Source organism: Euprymna scolopes, chromosome 15 (genome assembly GCF_053919585.1).
Source record: "Euprymna scolopes isolate OS-2025 chromosome 15, ASM5391958v1, whole genome shotgun sequence".
In the NCBI taxonomy this organism is placed as follows: domain Eukaryota; kingdom Metazoa; phylum Mollusca; class Cephalopoda; order Sepiida; family Sepiolidae; genus Euprymna; species Euprymna scolopes.
The window spans coordinates 68448417-68468692 of NC_136496.1; the positions used below are offsets into that span (position 1 = coordinate 68448417).

The 20276-nt window shown below is 35.0% G+C and overlaps 1 protein-coding gene across 1 annotated transcript in view; it reads left to right on the forward strand.

The window, feature by feature from the left end:
- The first annotated feature begins 204 nt into the window (after window positions 1-204).
- The window catches only part of LOC145293872 (actin-related protein 2/3 complex subunit 4), a 47197-nt gene continuing 27125 nt past the window's right edge, over window positions 205-20276 (forward strand). The window contains exons 1-2 of the mRNA XM_080140623.1: window positions 205-876; window positions 17488-17606. Of these exons, the coding sequence (XP_079996749.1) occupies window positions 874-876; window positions 17488-17606 (122 nt within the window). The 5' untranslated portion in view covers window positions 205-873. The remainder of the gene's footprint in view (window positions 877-17487; window positions 17607-20276) is intronic.

The window sequence follows — 20276 nt, forward strand, 5'->3', positions numbered from 1 at the left end:
AGAGAGAGAGAGAGAGAGAGAGAGAGGGTGAGGAAGGAAGGGAGAGAGAGAGAGAAAAAAAATGAGCATTACTGAGAATATGTGAAGATGAGAGGGAGAGGAAAAGAGAGAGAGAGAGAGGGTGAGGAAGGAAGGGAGAGAGAGAGAGAGAAAAAAAAAAGAAAAAGAGAGAGGGTAAGTAATGGAAAGAGAGGGAGTTGGAGTAAGAAGTGTGTTAAAAAATGGACGTTACTGAGAATATGTGAAGATGAGAGAGAGAGAGAGAGAGAGAGAGAGAGAGAGAGAGAGAGAGAGAGAGAGAGAGAATAAAAAAAACAGAGGTGTGTTAAGAAGTAATGGGACTGAGGAGGTGTAAGAGAGGCAGAGAAAAAAGTAAAAGTGACAGAGGGAGAAGGGGTCCCCTCTGCACCAAAGTATAGACACTTATTGATACGGCTTTCATCTTGCTAACTGCGCTACGCCGCTACGGTTGTTGGTCTTGTGCAGTTCTAGAAGGTCCACCCTCCCAGGCTTTACGTTCTCCCTTTTGAGAAGGATTTATTTTATTGCACTCCAACCGGGGAATGCCGATGTGCTCTTCTTCTAAAGCGCTAGTTCTTCAATCCGACTTTCTGATCCTTGCGTTACATAATCCCGCCATGGGAAGGAGATCACACGTTTTTCTTAGTTTCTTTTATTCGCTATATTTATCTCCTGGCAGGCAGACTAGTCTCCCCTGGTTGTAAAGGCAGAAATGACGTGTGATGCTATAGCAGCAGCAGGAGCAGCAATGTGTCTATGTTCCGGTCATGCGCGTGGTTGTACCAGATTCGCCTAGTAAAGAGAGAGACTTACTCCCCTCTCTTTTTGGACGTGTGTTTTAAGTAAATCACAATGGTAAGTAAAATCATTATCTAAACCCAGACACGTTTTCGTCAACATTTAACTGATCTATTGACATTTCTACTAAAATTATGCCCTTAAAGTAGAGTGTGTTACTTTCTACTGCTATCATAATTAAATGTGCCGATGTAATGTTAAGTGTTCAAAATAAGCCCAATTGTAGACCTCGCCCAATAAAAACAGTGAATCCGCTGTTTATTATAGTTTGAATTTTATTTTTATTTAGTTCCCCTTTCACTTCTTTTATTTTGTATTCAAACCTGATTACATTATATATATTTCCAAATCGAAACTGATGATGAATTGTTCTTTTAGTCATCAAATTTTGAACATTGTATCGAAATAAAGGCAATCTATCTTGATTGGAAACGAAGAAAAAAAGTTGTTTTTCTTTTGTGATGATAATTAACTCCACTTTTGTAATTATTATCTTTCTCTATATTAAATTAAAAATGGTAACATAATTTTGTTAATATTATTAATAATGAAATTACATTACCACTTGTCTGTGTGTTTCTCAAATCTACGGGACTTGTGCATTTTTTTTATTTATTGAAAGGAAAAATGGAATAGTGTAAAATAAAACGAAAATTTTAAAAATTACTAAATCAAATCTACCAGAATGCATTTCAGTTTATTCATAAACAAGCCTTTGGTTGATAATTTTATAGAATAATCACTCCAGTCTCCGATCGAGTGATTTGGGTGGAGTTTTCGAGTGAAAAAGATTCTGGCATCGAAAACCTTAAGCTTCGTTTGGATATGAGAGTGATTATGTATATATATATATATATATATATATAATACCCATATTTTCAATGAAGTACTATTTCATGATTTTAAGCATGTAAACTGTCGAATGCTTTCAGTACTTCTGTAGAATTTGAACCGAACTGTTTCTTTTGAACTAAAATGAAAAAAAAAACAAAAAAAAACATAAAATTCTTTAAAGTATGTTAAAACATAAAACACCGTAGAAGAATAACTTATGTTGCCTTTGGTAACGTATTTGTTGTATGTTTATTTTAACTACCCCCTTTTGTTTTGTTAGCTCTTGTTTAAAAAAAAAAAAAAAAAGGCCCGAGTTAAATATTTGTACTTGTAATTATAGTTTCATAAACATTTAGTTCACTAAGGTTCAGGATCAATTAATGGTATTTTTATAGAGCGCATTCTGAAAATAATGTGCCTTTTATAGAAATTCTTAGAATTATTAATTTAATTTTATAATAGAATTATTCTGGTCTTGTCCAGAGTTTAACCGGTGGTCTCGGTTTAACCTAATGAAAAACAAAAATACAGAAAAAAAAGGTCAATTTTTACGACGTGCCCCCCAGCCCCCCCCCCACTGCCCCAGCGTATTATAAGCACCCCAACCTAAGGTTGGGCCAACTAACCTCCCCATGTTAAGGACAGTTTTGGGAATAAACACCCCTCAACCTCGAAAGCCGTTCTTAACATGGAAGGTTGGGGTGTTTATAATACGCTGGGGCACTGGGGCAGTGGGGCGGGGCACTGGATGGGGCACGTCGTAAAAATTGGCCCAAAAAAATATTGGTGCTTACACTGCTTATGCACTTTTGTTACCGCGCTATTTTAAAATAGTTTTTTTTTTTTTTTTCAGGTTAAATTCAAGTTTCACGATTTTTTTTTAATTGTTAAATGGAAGGCTTCCACTTAACAATTTTGTAACTATTCTATGCTTCCATTGGAAACATAGAATAGTTACAAAACTCTCCCATCCCCATGTTAAGAATAGATTTCTCCGACACGCAACGAAAATGTCACATTCCAAAAATCACGTAAATTTAATATTTTATATATAGAAAATCATTAGTGTTTGTGCACTTAGTGAACCTGAACCACGCTATTTTTAAATTGCATTTTAAAATTGAATTAAAGTTTTACATCTTTTTTTATATTAACACCCTGCTCTCCCAATGTAAAGAATGGCTTTCTAAATAATGTTATTTCAGCAGTGCATAATTACCAAATCATTTTTATTTTTACCATTTTTTAGCAATTTTAATAGTAAATCGTATCCATTACAAGTTTCATTTTTATCTAGATAGTTCGAATTGAATTGTCTCCTTTATTAAACATGGTGAATCCAGACACAACCGTCCACTTTCTCATAAAAGATTGATTTTCTTAGTAAAAAAAACTATGTGATCAATTTACGTAATTTTTGGAATATGACATTTTCGTTCCGTACCCGTCACGGAACGAAAATGATTTCTCTGTATTTTTAAAAATAATTAGGTTGAACTGGAACTCTGGATTTGCACCAATCACTCGTTTTAAAAACACAATTAGGGTGTTCAACAAACACTCGATTGGAAATTGTCACAATCACAACAGAAATAATTAAATTTAACTGTCAAAAGGGTATTTAAAAAATAGTGGGTAAATAAACAAACAGTATAATAATAAAATAAAAAGTAAGCAGACTCTGAGTTAACGCCAGATCACAGTAAAGCTAATAAAAACTGAGCGTGTATTTTATAACATGTCAACAATATTTGCTAAATATTTATCAATGTTTATGTAAATTTAAATAATCCGAACATTATTAAATATCTTTTTATTTATTTTTATTTTGATAAACTGATAACAGTTGTCTTCATTGTTTCAAAAAATAAATAAAAATAAAATCATTTTTTTTTTTAATTCTCGGTTTCTTTATGGTTTGGAATTTGAAAAAACTAAGATTTAAAAGTTGTAATTTTCTGTTTTTGTTTGGTTTCGTTTTGTCTTTGTGTGTGTTCGATTAAAAATCAGCAACTCTGAAAAATGAAAATATTGTGATATTGATTGCGTTGGGATCATTAACGTTCAAATTACTACAAGGGAAGGCATTAAAAAAATTGTAATTTTATAAAATTACATTAGTCTCCAATCGCGTGGTTTTATGACGTAACATGAGAATGATTTCTAATCTTAATCCTTAAAAAAATAATAATAAATAAAATTAACCTTATTGGAAACAAAGCGATTCTATAAAATTAACAAAAAAACTTTTTTATCCCTGTACTGCTACTTGCACTGGTCATTGTTTTAAAAACAACACTGAAACTAGGTTATGCAATCAATTTTCTTTATTATATTGAACCAGTTGCTAGGAAAAGGGATTCGTATTATTTTAATTCTTCGGACTACTGTTCTTATCTTGAGTGTTATTTTCATAACGTTTCAGTCAATGTAAACCTCCGATCTTCTTCATGTGGCGTGCATACTGCATCTTGTCAAACTCTAGAATCTGCACGGAATTTCAAGCGGAACCTTTTATTACATTCACGGGGGTAACATGCGTTCGTTCCGTCAGCCTTGACTGGATAGAAGTTATAAGCAATTCGCAATTCTATTTTACTTAGGACTTTTATCCAGTCGTGGTTGACGGAACGAGAGCATGCTACCTCCGTGGATTAAATAGAGTGCGGTTCGAAATTCCGTGTAGATTCCAAAGTTTGACAAGATACACCTGAAGAAGGTCGAAGGTTATCGATCGAAACGTTGTGAAAAATTACACAATATGAGAAGAGTAATCCGAAGAATCCAAATAATACGAATTAATCCTCATATATATATATATATATATATATATATATATATATATATATATATATATATATATATATATTAAATGTAAAGATACTTTCAAAAAAATGTTACATTTCTTTTGAACTTTGAATAACCATCAGACATTTCTTTGTAGGTATGCTTCCCATGCATTATCTTCTTTTAAAGTGTTGACTGTTGGTTTTATTATAACCGATCGCCTAAGGCGCCTCCTCTGTTAGAATACCTTCCCTTGCATTTTTGTCTTGGTCTTGAGTGACCCCTCGGAGGGGGAGAGATCGCCCCATTCCGGCCGTGTTATTCTATCATTATTTTTGTTATTTACAATTTTCTGATTTGGTTTCTCAACTTGTTAGTTACAGTAGTATCTGTTCTTCAGATGCGGCACTTCCATTTCTCGTTCTCTTTCAGTGGAGGAGAAATCCTTCACGACTGAGACAATTTTTATTTTTGTACCTTTTCTCCACGTTAAAAAAACGACCCTGGTGTCTAACTCTGTCCCGTGGGGAGGCATTGTAAATAGGTACACAGTACACACCGTTGTCGCATTTTAGCCGTTTTGTTCTCCTTTCCTGGCTTCTCTAATTGCTTTATGTCGAAAACTCTAAGGAACCGTCATGGAATTATGAAAAAGCCAGGCCAAAAACTAATGTCTCCTCCCCCAAAATGTAGATGATTTTTTTTTTTTTTTATATATCTATATAAAATAATCTTTCGGTTCCAAAGTTTTCATTTGAATGTGATGATTGTTTTGCTGTCATTCCCGGACATTGAAAAGTTTTCAAATGAAAAGACATGAAGAGATTTTATTTTTTAATTATTATTTATTTATTCATCTGTAAGATATTGATTATTTTAACTTTTCATACAGTGTATATATCATTCTTGACAAAAATACGTCTATGCACTGGAGTCATGATTTTTTTTCTTCTGCTTCGAATTGACCACGCCCTCTTCTATCTAGTTCCTCTTTCCATTATACAAAGAAGTGCTTGTTTCTTTTTTTCTTTTTCTTTTTTTCACATCCTCCTGAGACTTAGATTGATCTACATTAACTAAACCATCACTCTTATCTTTTAAATTGGTCAGTTTCTGTCTGGTTAAAAGTCAGAAACCTCATAAGATACACTTGCAACCCTTACATTATCCGATTCCAGCGTGACTCCGATCTGGTTATGGTGAAAATACTTCATCCCCCTGGGACTAAATAAATGCAGGGAAAGGAGGGAGGGAGATACTTGTTTCGAAAATAAACACTGAGAATAGTTAAAACGGAAAGCCACCTTCCCCCCCCCCTTCATTTTGTCATATTGAACCAGTTGCCAGAGAAAAATTGAGGTGGGGGCAGAGAGAGATTTGAACATTATGTTAGTATACACTTTCTTTAATTTGTTATTCATGCTCACGGGCAACGGCGGATAACTGTGTTAGTTTAAAATAAACTTTGTATTTTTTTTTTATGTCAACAGCACAACTTTTGGAAATGAAGTATAGAACTTGGAAAATAATTTTAAAAAAAGAAAGAAAAAAAGGTACTTGTACGTTTTTGGTACCAAACTGAAATAATGACGTTATATTGAAAGCCATTCTTAACATGAGAAGGGAGGGTGTTTTGTAACTATTCTCTGCTTCCACCTATCAATGTAATAATAAAAAAAGATATCGTGAAAATTGAATGTAACCTGAAAAAACTATTTAAAAGTAGCGCGATACCAAAAATGCATAAAAAGATATTGCCTGTTCTTCGGCTTATAAAAAAAATCTTATGGAGTGAGAAAGAAAGTGTTGACTCATTTACGTAAGAAAAGAGAGAAAAAAAAGTGTAATTTTTGTATAATAGCGTGATTCATTTTTGACAAGAAATGCTAACTTCAGTTAATTTTGGAGTTTAAGTGCATTTGTTTTTTCTTTATTTAAAGATAATGTCTTACTTCTCTATTTGGATGATGTGTTCTCAAGTTTCAAGTTCTTGGCTGTGCGCCAATTCATCAGACTCCAATTTTCAAAAACTTCAAATAATTTTTAATATCTGTGTTAAAACGTTTGTTGAGCTGGTGTGAAAATGAAACTTTATTTTTTTCAAATAAAAAATAATTTTCACATAAAATTTTGACTACTAGTTCTTGTCTGTTTCTCGCCTCTTGGCTGCGATCAAAGCGTAGTATTTGTTCTGATAGCTGCAATGCATTTCATCTGTTCTATTCTCAATCATTAAGGGAGAAATCCTTATAGACGGAGACAATTTAATTTTTGCGACAACCTACAGTACTCTTTTGGGTACTTGTACAGTTTAATCAAGACATTAAAAAATGGAAATATCGAAAAAAAGGTTATATTAGAACAAAGTTCTGCGAAAAAAAATTTCACTTAATTTCATCAAGTAGTTTTTATTTTACAGCAAAAAAACAAAAAACAATTTGTTATGATACCGAGCAAAAGATTCGATTTTTCGGAAGTTTTAGGAAGCTAGTAATAAAGATGGGGAGGGAGTGTCGGTGCTTTAACTGAATTTATCTCCCTGTGGCGTGTTCAACAAATTTCATAATGGCTGACTTCAACGCGCTCTCATAAAAACATGTTTTTCTGCTGTAAAATAAAAACTACTTGATGGAATTAAATGAAATTTTTTTTTACGGAGATCTTCAGTCCAAAACGGATACGTACAATATAACCTTTTTCGATATTTTCACATTTTTGAATGTCTTGATTAAACTGTACAAGTATCTTTTTTTGGGAAGTTGATTGTCTCCCCCTACATTAAAAAAAAAAAATACAAACAATCTTTTGTCTAATTCTGCCCTCATGGGGAAACAACTAAATCAGGACTGACACATGTTTATTACATTTAATAATGTATTATTTAGTGAAATAAAAATGTAATTACGTAAAATAAAACGAATTTCTAAAATTATTTTAAAATAATTTAATCACAAAATTAAATTCATCAAAATGCATTTCAATTACTTTGTGACTCTTCAAAATTTGAAAGTAATTTGGTAGCCGTTAAACAGCCAAATATAAAATCATTTGTGGCTTTATACTTCTTATTCCTTCATATATGAAAAAAAAAAAATGGAAATTTTGGAAGCTATTTTTACGTCCATAAACAGACTAAAAACAAAAAACAACTTAACAAAATTAGTTACAATTTGGTTCAATTAATAATTTAATGACCAAGCTATACTGCAATAATTAAATTTAATTTTCAACATTCTATTTTTAAAAGATCCCAAGCAACGCCGTATAGATACAGGTAGTTATATACAAGATGCCTTCAATAAGTTTCCAGACTTTTTTTTGTATGGCCACTTTTTTTGTAGTACACACATGAAACTCTAGTCCCCTTCGAAGTAATCTTCTCCAACTGTAATGCACTTGTTGTACCATTCCAGCAACTTCTGGAAGTCCTTGTGTGAGCGTGTTAATGACCCTCATCACAGCCTCTTTCATCCCCTCAATTGTCTCATAACGACAGCCTCGAAGGTTTTCTTTGAGGTTAGGGAATAACCAAAAATCACAGGGAGCAAGATCTGAGAAACTGTCTTGATGCCCATTTTGGTCAAGTAGTCTGTGACAAGGATGTAGTTGTGGCCTGGTGCGTGGTCATCATGGAAATGCCACTGACCCGATTTGAAGAGTGCTGACTTCTTCCGACTGAATCTCTTCCTGAACTCCTTTAAAACCTCAACGTAGTATTCCTTCTTGACTGTCTGTCCAGTGGGAACCCAGTGCATATAGATCATGCCCGTGCTCTCAAAAAAGAGCATCATCATTTGCTTTGTCTGGACTTCTTGGGTCTGGGAGAGCCAGCATGCTTCCACTGGGAACTCTATCTCTTGGTCTCTGGGTCATAGCAGTAGATTCAGCTTTCATCACAGGTCACCAGAGCATCAAGAACTGCAGAATCTGAATTGGTCAGCTCGATCATCTCCCTGCTATTTCTTTCTGATCTTTTCTGAACACTCTTGGAACAAACTTCACGCAAATCTTCCACATCTTCAGTTTCATCGCGAATAATTGTGTACAGTTCCCGCACTGACTTCAAACTGTGCACTTATTATCTCTATGGACAGTCCTTATCCATGAAATTCTTTATTTGGCCAATTAACTCTGGTGTTCTGACTTTCTTACTCCTCACAGACTCCCTGCCTTCCTTGAATATCTTCTGCCACTCAAAAACTGATGCTCAATTCATGCAAAATGGTCCAAAAGCAGTCTGAAGCATTCCATACGTTTTTGTGGCAGTTTTCCAAGTTTAAAACAGAAATTTTCTTGAATATCATTCTTCTAAAATGTCCTCACGTCCAGGTTGCATTTTTGAAATTCACCAGTTGTGACAGACTTTAGTAGGGTGTATTTCAATTCTCGCTGTAGCTGTTCATTTGAACCTGAAATTATAAAAATTGGTCAGTCATCTGATAAGATGTATAGCAATAACATGCTGAATGTTCAAGAGTCTACAACAATTTTAAAAGCCTGTACAAAAAGTCTGGAAACTTATTGAATGCACCTCGTATATGTCGTTTCTAAATAATGAAGATTGTAGGTCACTTTGTTAATGGGATATATTTTTCTATAGACAACAAACCGAAAAACTGGTTAAGAAACAAATATATAACAAGTAAATGTTACCAAAAGCAAGATAAGTTACTCGTTTTCTATCTACTTGGATAAATTTTTGGTGTTTTCACTTATTTTAAAGCATTTAAGTTTGAAATGCAAGTAGTGTTGAGTGTTTAAGTTAAAATGAAAACAAAGATGATGGCATGAGGCTGTCACATTTGAAATCTCTAGAATCGCTCAAAACTCAAAAATAAATTTCCAAAATACTGGTAGTAATCCACCATTGTGACGTTTATGTAGTGAACTTCTATCAATAGATAACCTCCAACGCGAGACACAGATTTAAATCCTCCCCCTCTATGTAAGTAACATGATGTGACTCTAATTTAACATTATCATCATAACTTTTGTACCATTTAAAAGAAGCTTCAAATATAAACTAGTAATATTTTTTTTTTTAATTTTTACAGCGTACAAAAAAATAATGAAAATGTAAAACCAAAATCTTTACATTATCGATGCCTTAAAAAAATGATCATTTTGAAGCCGTAAAACACGTGTTTAAAAAATCTAGCAAAAATGAACTAATGGCTAGATTTTCATGGAATTTTTTTTATATGTATTCAATTTTAAATTAACTTATATTTTAAAAGCAGTTTTCATTAAATATGTGAAGGGAAATATTTTTTAGGTGTTCTACCCCCCCCCACCCACCAAAACCAAACAAAATAAATTTAGGTCCATAAAAAGTGCAACATTTTATATAGCTGAAGAGTTTAAATAATTAAAAAATAGTTATGTACTAGTGTTGGGACGATGAATTGGAATCAGGATTCGGACAAATTGGAGCTTTTTGGGGAATCGGAAAAATTTTAGCCTATTTTTCGATGCCAAAACCGTTCCTTAAATTATCTTTTTTATTTAGTTCTGGTTTAAGAAACATTTTCCACTGCTTGCAGTAATAATAAAATAATAAATATTTATTAATTTAAACTTCCAGTAAGACTAAAATCTCTAGATCACCCTCTCGCAAGTGTGTTTTTATGTTTAAGAAAATATAAGCACATTTAAGATATGTTTTTACGGTAATCGAGGCAAAATAACAATTTTATAGTAAAATATTTAGAGATTTATAAAGAATCAGAATCGGGAATTTAGTACGGAATCAGTAATTGTATCAGAATTGGGAAAAAATATTGGAATCGTCCCATCACTAATATATACTCATTACCCGTCACTTACCTTGTAAGTTGTAAATAAAAAAGATAAGCATAAAATCAATATTATTATGTTTTAAAAAAAAAATCAACATTTTTTTCTATGATTAGTTACTAAAAAAAAAAAATAGAACTCTAAAAAATAATTATTTTTTAAAAGATTTAAAGAGAATAAAATTTCAATATCCCGCGATATGAAGTTTTAAATGTAGATTTTAGAGCAAGCTTTTCCAATTTTTTAAAAATATTTTCATAAGATAAAAAAAATAGCAATTATAAAAAAGCAAATTTAACTACAACTTGGATTTATTTTAATTGTTAAAAGATGTTTATTTCTAGGGGAGCGGAGGTGCTCCAATTTGATTTTAGCGCCTATTTTAAAAAGAAAAAAAAATGTACGGAGAGAGGTCTCTAATTAATAGAATTAACATATAAACAATAGCAAAAAAAAAAAGATGCTGCTTCCCGGATTCAATTAAAACGACTAGCAGCATCCGTAAAAAAATATGCGAAATTGACACAAAATGATGACGTGACTGGTAATGCGTAAAATGTTGATGATTTTACACAACAATTTGGACATCTCTATCTATCAAAATTATTATATTTTCAAGTTTTGAGCGAATCTCGGGACTCCATATGTGATAGTCTCATGTCGCTATCATTGTTTTCGTTTTAACTTAAGCGTTCAGCACTATTTGCGTTTCAAACTTAAACTCTTTAAAATAAGTTAAAACACCAAAAACTTATTCAAGTAGGTAGAAGAGTAACTTATCTTGCCTTTGGTAACATTTATATATATATATATATATATATATATAATTTTTTTTTTTTTTTTTTAAATTTTCGTTCTGTTGCCTCTAGTAAAACATACTTTGTTAATGAAATGAATTTTTGAAGTGGGTGGAAACTTTTGCAAACTGTTTCTCTTCTGTTTATCCCCCCCCTCCATTCCCGCCCACTTCAGCGGTGTTAGATATGAAGATCATTTAACATGATGGCTAGGTGGGGAGATTCTCTTCCCCCTTGATCTCCAGGGAGATCTCTGGAAGATTATAAAAATATCCAAGAACGGATCTGTCCGTATTTTCTCGTAGGGGCACCTCCCCTCACCGACGGAGGAAGTAATACTTGGGAGGATGGTCTTTTAGGACTAAACCATACCTCATCTTCCGCCTTCATCAACCAGGCTAGTGTGGATTAAAAAAAAAAAATCTGTGAAAGAGTCTATACCAATTGGCCTATGCCAATATTGGAGGGAACTCCTTACTGGCACCCATCCCAGATTAGATGTTCATTGAGCAGGTCACGTGATAGTTCCAGTTAGCAGCGAAGATAGTAGAAATAGGCTTGTTTTCAAATTAACCGTGTTGTTCTTTGATGCTTTTTTTTAACATGATAATGTTTTAAACAAACGTAGAGAATAATGGGACCATACATAAATTAGAAATAAGGAGGGAGATAACATTCTGATGTTACACTTCACCTTTCTGTCCTCAATCAGTGGAGGAGAAATCCTTCTGGTCTGAGACAATTTTTATTTTTATTCCTATCCCGAGTGCTCCTTTTTGGGGAGCTGGATTTTCCCCACATTAAAAACCGGCCTTGTATCTAACTCTGCCCTTGTAGGGAGGTAAGTAAATAGGAACATGTGGTTGATAATTCAAATAATTTCACCTTTTTTTGTTCTTTTATCTCCCCCCCCCTCCCACTCTCTCTCTCTCCCCCTCCCTCTCTCCCCCCTCTCTCTCCTCCTCCCTCTCTCTCCCACCTCCCACTCTCTCCTCCCACTCTCTCTCTCCTCTCTCCCACGTTTTCTCCTCTCTCCCACGCTCTCTCTCCCTCCTCTCCCCCTCACTCACACTCCATCCCTCTCTCTCTCTCTTCACCACTTTATTCTCCAGCCCACTCTCTGCAACCTTCTCTCTCCTCCCTATCACTCTCCCTCTCTCTGTCCTTCTCTCTCCTCCCTCTCTCTCTGTCCTTCTCTCTCCTCCCTCTCTCTCTGTCCTTCTCTCTCCTCCCTCTCTCTCTCTCTCTGTCCTTCTCTCTCCTCCCTCTCTCTCTCTCTCTGTCCTTCTCTCTCCTCCCTCTCTCTCTCTCTGTCCTTCTCTCTCCTCCCTCTCTCTCTCTCTCTCTGTCCTTCTCTCTCCTCCCTCTCTCTCTCTCTCTCTGTCCTTCTCTCTCCTCCCTCTCTCTCTCTCTCTCTGTCCTTCTCTCTCCCTCTGTCCTTCTCTCTCCCTCTCTCTCTCTGTCCTTCTCTCTCCTCCCTCTCTCTCTCTGTCCTTCTCTCTCCTCCCTCTCTCTCTCTGTCCTTTTCTCTCCTCCCACTCTGTCCTTCTCTCTCTCTCTATCTTTTGATTAGTGGTGGGGGTTGGATCCTTCTTGCCTGTGTGCTTCAGCTATTATGACATCTGCCATTACCAATTTTTTTTTTTTTTTACATGAGTCACCACTTATCAAGGCTCGGAAGCCACTCAGGGATAAGGATTATTGCGTGTACAGTAATCAATGGGATAGTATCATAGTAATCGTTACGGTTTATCATGAATTTGTTTATGTTGGACTTGAAGACATCCAAGTTGTAGTCAGGTGGGAAACAGGCAAATGGAAGAGTTCAACAGGCATGCACTTCTAAGAAAGAAGCTTTGTTCATGGAATCTACATTTTGATTTTGGCACAGATAAAGAGTGGGGAAAATTTTTAGCAGTGGTTTCAACTAGACGGGTGTTTATCGTGAAAGATTGGCGAAGGGGGGGGCAGAGATTGGAGCTCGGACGAGCACTTCCCATGGAAATAACGATAAAACAAAGACAGGCTCGCAACGTCTCTTCTGTGTGAGAGAGGTTGCAGGGAAGAGAAAAGGGCATCCCTCACTAAGCCACAAAGTCTATTTTGTACTCAGTCAAGGCAGGATAGGCTGTTTTTAGCAGCTCCTGCCCAGATGTGGCAGCAGTACCCCATCCTTGAATGTACCTGGCTTTTATATAGATACTTTTATATAGATAGAGAATTGCATCAGCGGTAGAAGGATCCGACCATTTTTCCAGCAACCTTGGCAAGAGACAATGTACGTGTTCTATTTCAGATCAGGAGTAAAGGTCAATCCCAGAAGCTTGTCAAAACATGGAGCCTCCCCAAGACGAGAGCCATCCACTTCAATTGATGCCAGATGGGGATCAGAACGTTGATGATGTAAAGATAGGAGCTTGGTTTTAGATGCATTAAAAGTAACCAGCCACCTCTTCCCCCAATGTACCACGCACTCAAGGTTAGAGGAGAAAAAATCAGAATTTTGTCATTTACGACCTTTGATGTGTTGCCATAGATGGCTATGTCATCAGCATAGATGTCAATGAATGATTTAAGTATGTGTTTTGGAAGATCATTGATGTAGATCAGGATGAAAGTTGGGCCCAGGATAGACCCCTGTGGGCCTCTGATTTCTGCCCATCAACCACTACTCTCATAAGCCTATCAGAGAGAGAAATAATAATTGAGAAAACATTTCCAGTTATACTGTAGCTGGAAATCTTGTGAAGTAGGCCTTTATGCCATACCTTATCCAAGACCTTTGATATGTCAAGAGCAATTGCCCTAGAAAGGAAGCCTTTGTCAAGAGATTCACTAAACCTATGAGATATAACCGTTAGCATATCTGCTGTAGATCTAGCAGAACGGAAACCATATTGCATGTCACTAAGAAGGTTATTTCTGCTGAGGTGGTTGACTACTTCTCTATTTAATATGTATTCCAGCAACTTACTCATGACACACATGAAACTTATTGCTCTGTACTGAGAGGGAGATGACTTATACATGAATTCTTAAATACAGGGCATACTGATGAGTTTTTCCAGGGTGTTGGGAAGCACTTCTCCTTAAGGCAACGCTTAAACAGTTTTGTAAGTATGGGGACAAGTTCTGGTTGAAGCTTTTTCAACACTATAATTGGAATGCCGGCAGGGCTAGTTGCTTTACTGGAATCAAGGTTCTTGATTAGCTTGGCGACCTCATGCACAGATATTTGTATGTTGCATAGCGTGTTGTCTGTTATAGGAGGAAATACAGGGAGTTGATGATCTTCGTCGCATAGAGTAGAATTAGCTGCAAAGTTCTTGGCAAATAGTTTGGCCTTGTCTGATGCTGACGAGATGACCTCAAGTCCATTGATGATGGTTGGGATAGAACGCTAGCTTTTGTTCAGGATCCTGTTTGCTATTTGCCAAAACTGGTGGGAACCAAGCCGCTGCGCAGCTACTTTGGATTTAACGGACTGAGCATATAGCTCTCTTGCATTTTTTATTACTCTTTTACAGTGGTTGCTGGCAGTCCTGAAAGCAGCTCTAGTCACAGTGCATCTATTACGTTGATAGCTATGGAAAAAGTGATTTCTGTGCATGATGGCAGCAGCACATTCTGGGGAGAACCATGGCTGGCTGTTAGGTTTTTGTTGGAATTTTTTGGATGGTATGAATCCGTCTATGTCTACAATTAACCATTCGGTCAGGTCTGATACTATAGAGGACACATCCTTTTTAAACATGGAATGCAGATGTAGATCAAATATAAATGTACGGAAGCTGTCCCAGTCAGCCATATAGTATCGATATACAGTACGGTGAAGAGATACGTCTGAAGACTTATTACATTTCATTTTTATCTTAACTGCTACAACAGAGTGGTCAGAGGAGATAGAACAGAACATGAACAAAACTAGAGGAAAAGGTCTAGAAGGCTTGCATATTGACCAGTAGTATCGGGCACACGGGTGGGTTCGTGAACAATCTGAGTGAGGTCATAGGCAATGGCAAAATCATGACAGAACCTCCCCTCATCATCTGTCTTGTTTCAGTGGGTCAGCTATTCCACATTATGGACATTGAAGTCACCGCAAATGTCAATGTTAGCCGACGGATGGGCAGACAGGATGTGGTCAATTTTCTCAGATACACTCTTAAAGATAGTAACTCCGCTGTTGTGGGGGCGATAGAGGGCAAATATAAATATGGTGGTGTAAGCAAGTGCAACCCGGATGCACATATAAGGTAAATTATGGTCTTCTCTGGAGATATCCCTACCACATAGAAAGCTATCTTTAATATAGGCACATATTCCATGCCCTTGGGGGTCATCTCTCTGACACAAAGGGGACAGGAATTAAAAAAAAAAAAAAAAAAGAGTAGGGGATGAAGGAGATGTTGAAGGAAGAAAGTTACTGTGCCCATTTTAATCAGATTCTGGATTTCCACAAAAGAGATTCAGATCTCCTTCAGACGTAACGAGTATTAGAGCAAAAGAGCCTAATACAATTTGTTAATTCGAGCAAGTTAACTATTTGTTCTGGAAGATTCTCTTCAGAGAAAGGGTACGTTTTTTGGGACTCTTTCTGTAAGAGATACAGAAGTTGTTGACCGGCCCGGCAAAAGAGAAGAACAAATAAGTTTTCTGCTGCATCCAGTGTTTGAAGAGATTTGAGGGCAACAAGACTAAGAAGAGTCTGAGAAGATATTTGAAACCTGAAGCAGTTTTCTCCTCCTTGCAACCTCTATCTCACAGAAGAGATGTTGCGAGTTTGTCTCTGATGTATCGTTATTTTCATGGAAAGTGTTCAACTGAGCTTCAATCTATGGTCCCCCCTCGCCAAACTTTCACAAGAAACACTCGTCTAGCTGTAAACACTATCAATAATTTCCCCCACTCTTTATCTGTGCCTAAACCTAAACGTAGATTCCATGAACAAAGCTTCTTTCTTAGAACTGCACGCCTGTGGAATTGTCTTCCGTTTTCCTGCTTTCCGGCTGACTACAATATGGTTTTGTTCAAGTCTAAAGTAAATAAGTTCTTGATGAGCCGTTCCATATAAGTTATTAAATTTACCAAATTTTCATTACTAATGATTACTATATTGACCAACTTCTACTGTACACTCTTTAACCCTTATCCTTGAGTGGCCTCTGGGCCTTGATAATGTGGTGATGCCTTTGTAAAAAAAAAAAAAAAAAAAAAAAGTTTGAATGGAATTCTCTTTTTGTGTAAAAGGGATAATTTATAAAGAAAGCCAATAATTTGAAGGTACTTTTTTTTTAAAAAGAAAGAACTGACAGGAAGAAGTATCAGAGAAGAATGATCTGAAAGGAAAGACTAAAAACAAACTTTAAGGATACTTTTACAAAGAACTTTTCGTTTTTAATTTTTATTGTATGATTTTTGTTATGGTCTTATTTCAAGTAAGCAGAAATATTTTTTTTTTTTTTTTTTGCCATTGTTTTTCTTCAATTGTTTGTATCGCTCAGGGCAATAACTAATTCTTTAATTGTCTCAAGTAGAGATCCCTCTTTTTATGTATGTTTTTGTTTTATTATTTTCACAAGTGTTACCTAAAGTTAATTTTTTAACCCCTTGCTTTGGGAAACAAAAGCAATGCCTTTTATCCCTTCAATAAAATTTGGACTAAATTAATTTACTTTCCGGGTCTAGTTTTCATTTGTTCGGTTTTTATTTGCTCGACTTGTTTTCATTTTTTTCCCTTTTTCCCACCTTTCATTTATTCAGAAGGCATTTTTTTTTTTTTTTTTTTTAAGTGAGTCGCCACTTATCAAGGTCCGGGGGGGGGGCACTCAGGGAAAAGGGTTAATTAATGTACAGTGGTCACCGGGAAAACAGCATAATAATCGTTAGTGGTGGAAATTAGGTAAAATTTGATCATTAAACAGGACAGCTTAAAAAGTACTTATTTATATTGGACTTGAAGATGATCATATTGTAGTCAGCTGGAAAGCAGGCCAGTGGAACAGAATTCCACATGTGGGCAAATCTAGGAAAGATGTTTTGTTCATAGAATCTGTGTTTAGATTTAGGTACAAATAGAGAATGGGGAAAATTGTTGATAGTGGATGTAGATAGAGGAATTAGTTTGGTGAGGGGTGAGCATAGATAGAAGCTCAGACGAGCATCTGCCATGAAAATAATGATAGAGCAGAGATAGGCTTGCATTAGCTCTTCTATGATCCTATCAATTCATCCCACTATTTGACATTCTGCTTTCCTCCCACCATCTAAAAAAAAAAAAAGATCATGTACAGGTGAGATGTGCAAGATAACAAACAAGATGTGTACATCAAACTACTTTATTTCTCTTGTTTAATTCCTCCTAATTTTAAGCATTATTTTTCTTTTTTAAAATAAATAACTCATTTCTAGAATGTTATTTCCCATTTCATCATTTTCAAATTTATATTTGCAGGCAGCCACTTTACGACCTTACCTTACAGCTGTGAAACACACACTAACAGCAGCCATGTGTTTGCAGAATTTTGAATCGCAAGTTGTAGAAAGACATAACAAACCCGAAGTAGAAGTCAAGTGAGTACGACATCACCCTGCCCCTCCCTGATTCATCCCTTAGCATTATTTGCAATTCTCTGCATTTTTTTTTTCCATTTAAAAGCAGGGCTGACCTCAACAAAAAACATTTTGTTTCTTTGAAAGCTCAAGAGTTATGGCCTCTTGCTTCTATACATAAGCAAAATACGTAAACAAAGAACTGAAGATGCTGCTTATAAAAAATATAACCATTTTTTGTTTGTTTTATGGAAATCACTCCAGACAAGACATGAAACCACTTGATGTAAAGAGTTTTAAAAAATACTACTTCAAAATCAAAAACTAACCAATAATAAGAGTTAGAGGAATAGATTCTGACCCAGAAAACAGCAATTCTTTCCTCTTTGTCAGAAATATTGTTCATGGAATATGAGGACTAAAGAATAAAATAAAGGAAGCAAGAGTTACACAACTGCGAAAAATAAACCAAGGTTCATTTTCTACTTTTCTTAGTCCTTTTATTTATATTCACATGGATATAAAAATTTAATATTTGATAATAACTAAACTTTTATCATAGATTATTAATGTGTAGAAATATGAAAAACGCAGACTTACCAACAAGTTTAGGAGGTATGTTAAAGATAACTGCTATGGACGTGTGGTAACAACTGACTGCATGTGTGCCTCGAGTGAACTAGTCGGGTAATGGAGAGGTGACTGCGTGTCCAGGAATTGATCTGAATCAGAACAGGAAAGGCAGACAAATGAATGTTGTCTTTTCGGTGACTAAATAAGGGAAAGGGGAATAGAGAGGTTGCTGTTCCTCACTTTCAGTAATCAGCCCAAAAATGCAGAAAAGAGGAAGTGGACTCACATTTTTTATATTAATAACTATTTTGTAACAATTGATCATATAGCTGTCTCTAAGGAACCTGGACAGATCTAGTCTAGTGATGAAAAGACAACTATGTTCTGAAACTGGAGAAAACAGGAATAATGAATAAATAAATGTTCTCCTTCATGATTGAACCAAAATGTGTGTCTGTCTGTGGTGGATGGCAAACATGTTGCTCTTTCAGTGATCAGCTATAAGATAAAGAAGTAGCAAAGAATAAGTGTGCTCATTCATGCTTTATATATATATATATGTATATATATATATATATCAGTGAATATGACTAAATCAACTGATGGTTGACCACATTCCAGCACATGATCCGGGTCTCCACGCATTATGAAAAAGCAACACCGAAGAGGAATAATCTTGTTACTTATCTGTTTCACCATCCATAGCAAATTCTAGTATCTTTGACTGTTTTTTTTTTTTTGTGTTTTTTTTTGTAATTTCTTACAAAATTAAAAACGTTTACAATGCTGGAAATTGGCCACAAGGCTTTGGTTGACAAAATTTCACTAAGCTTGTTCTAGAAACATCAACATTAGAACACATTAATTCATGCAAAAAAAAGGAAACTCTTCTGTGATGAAATGCCCTCCCCCCCAATATATGGAGCAACATAAACCTAAATCCCAGTGGTTCTTTTCCATACTTAAACCAGTGCATTACATGTTTGGCTGTTTTAATAATTTATCTAAAGTTACGTAATACTGATTATTAATACAAGTTCCATAATATCTAATAACTATTGTACAACTTCCGTTAAAAAGATAATGTAAAAAGAAAAAAATTATGCCAGTGTTCATACTAATATTCATATAAAATGATAAAATTATGTCAATTTAGTTTTCATGTAAAATTATCATTTCTGATGACCTAAAGAAAAAAACATTCACTCTTCCACTTTTTTATTTTTATTTAAAGTGAATATATTTTTGTTTTTTATGATAGTGGTTTGATTTATTTGCTTTCTCGCTTACTCCCACCAATTGAAATGGTTTCTCCAAGAGGATAGAAAAAGCACATTCTTTACTTGCTAATTTTTGTGTAATGGGATGGATTTATATTCATTTATATACCAATAAATACACATTGGTCTTTATTATAGAGTAGAAGATTCACCGGAAATAATTATTTACTTTAAAATTTTACAAAAAACAATGCTTGCATTTGAAGATTATTATTATGCTGATCATATAGTAGTAATATAGTATATTGTTGAGATTTTCAATATTTCTAATTTTAACAAAATCGAATGTTGGATTCATTTTTAGCCCATCACTGTCAGCAACCTGTTAAACATGAATTCAAAATTCAGCAAACAGAAAATCACTTCAGGCCAGCTGCACAGCCGTGATCATCAAGATCTGTATAATGTTTCTGTTTCCAAGAACCCTGTCTATACAAACTCTGATATCTGCTGGAACTGTATTAAATTCTAAAAAAATTCTTAAAGTCTGACAGTAAGACACTTGTTACAATTTGACTATTTACAATAGTTCACATGATCAGCTGCTCTGATTATAACTATCACATCTTTGTCCAGTTGTTTGACTAATGTCACTGGTCAAGTCAGATGCCATTTAACTCTGCAACTGCATGCTGGCCATCACACATGAACAGCTCTGAACTGAAGCGGTTAATTAACATCCCTTTTCCTCATCCATATCTTGCAATATATTCATTATTTTCAGGAGAATTCACAATCTACAACATTTGTCAATACCTCTGTTTTTTTTTGTCCCTTTGTCATGTTAGTGTCTTTGTATCTAAACCGACTTTGTACTTGATGCATTCTATGCAGCATG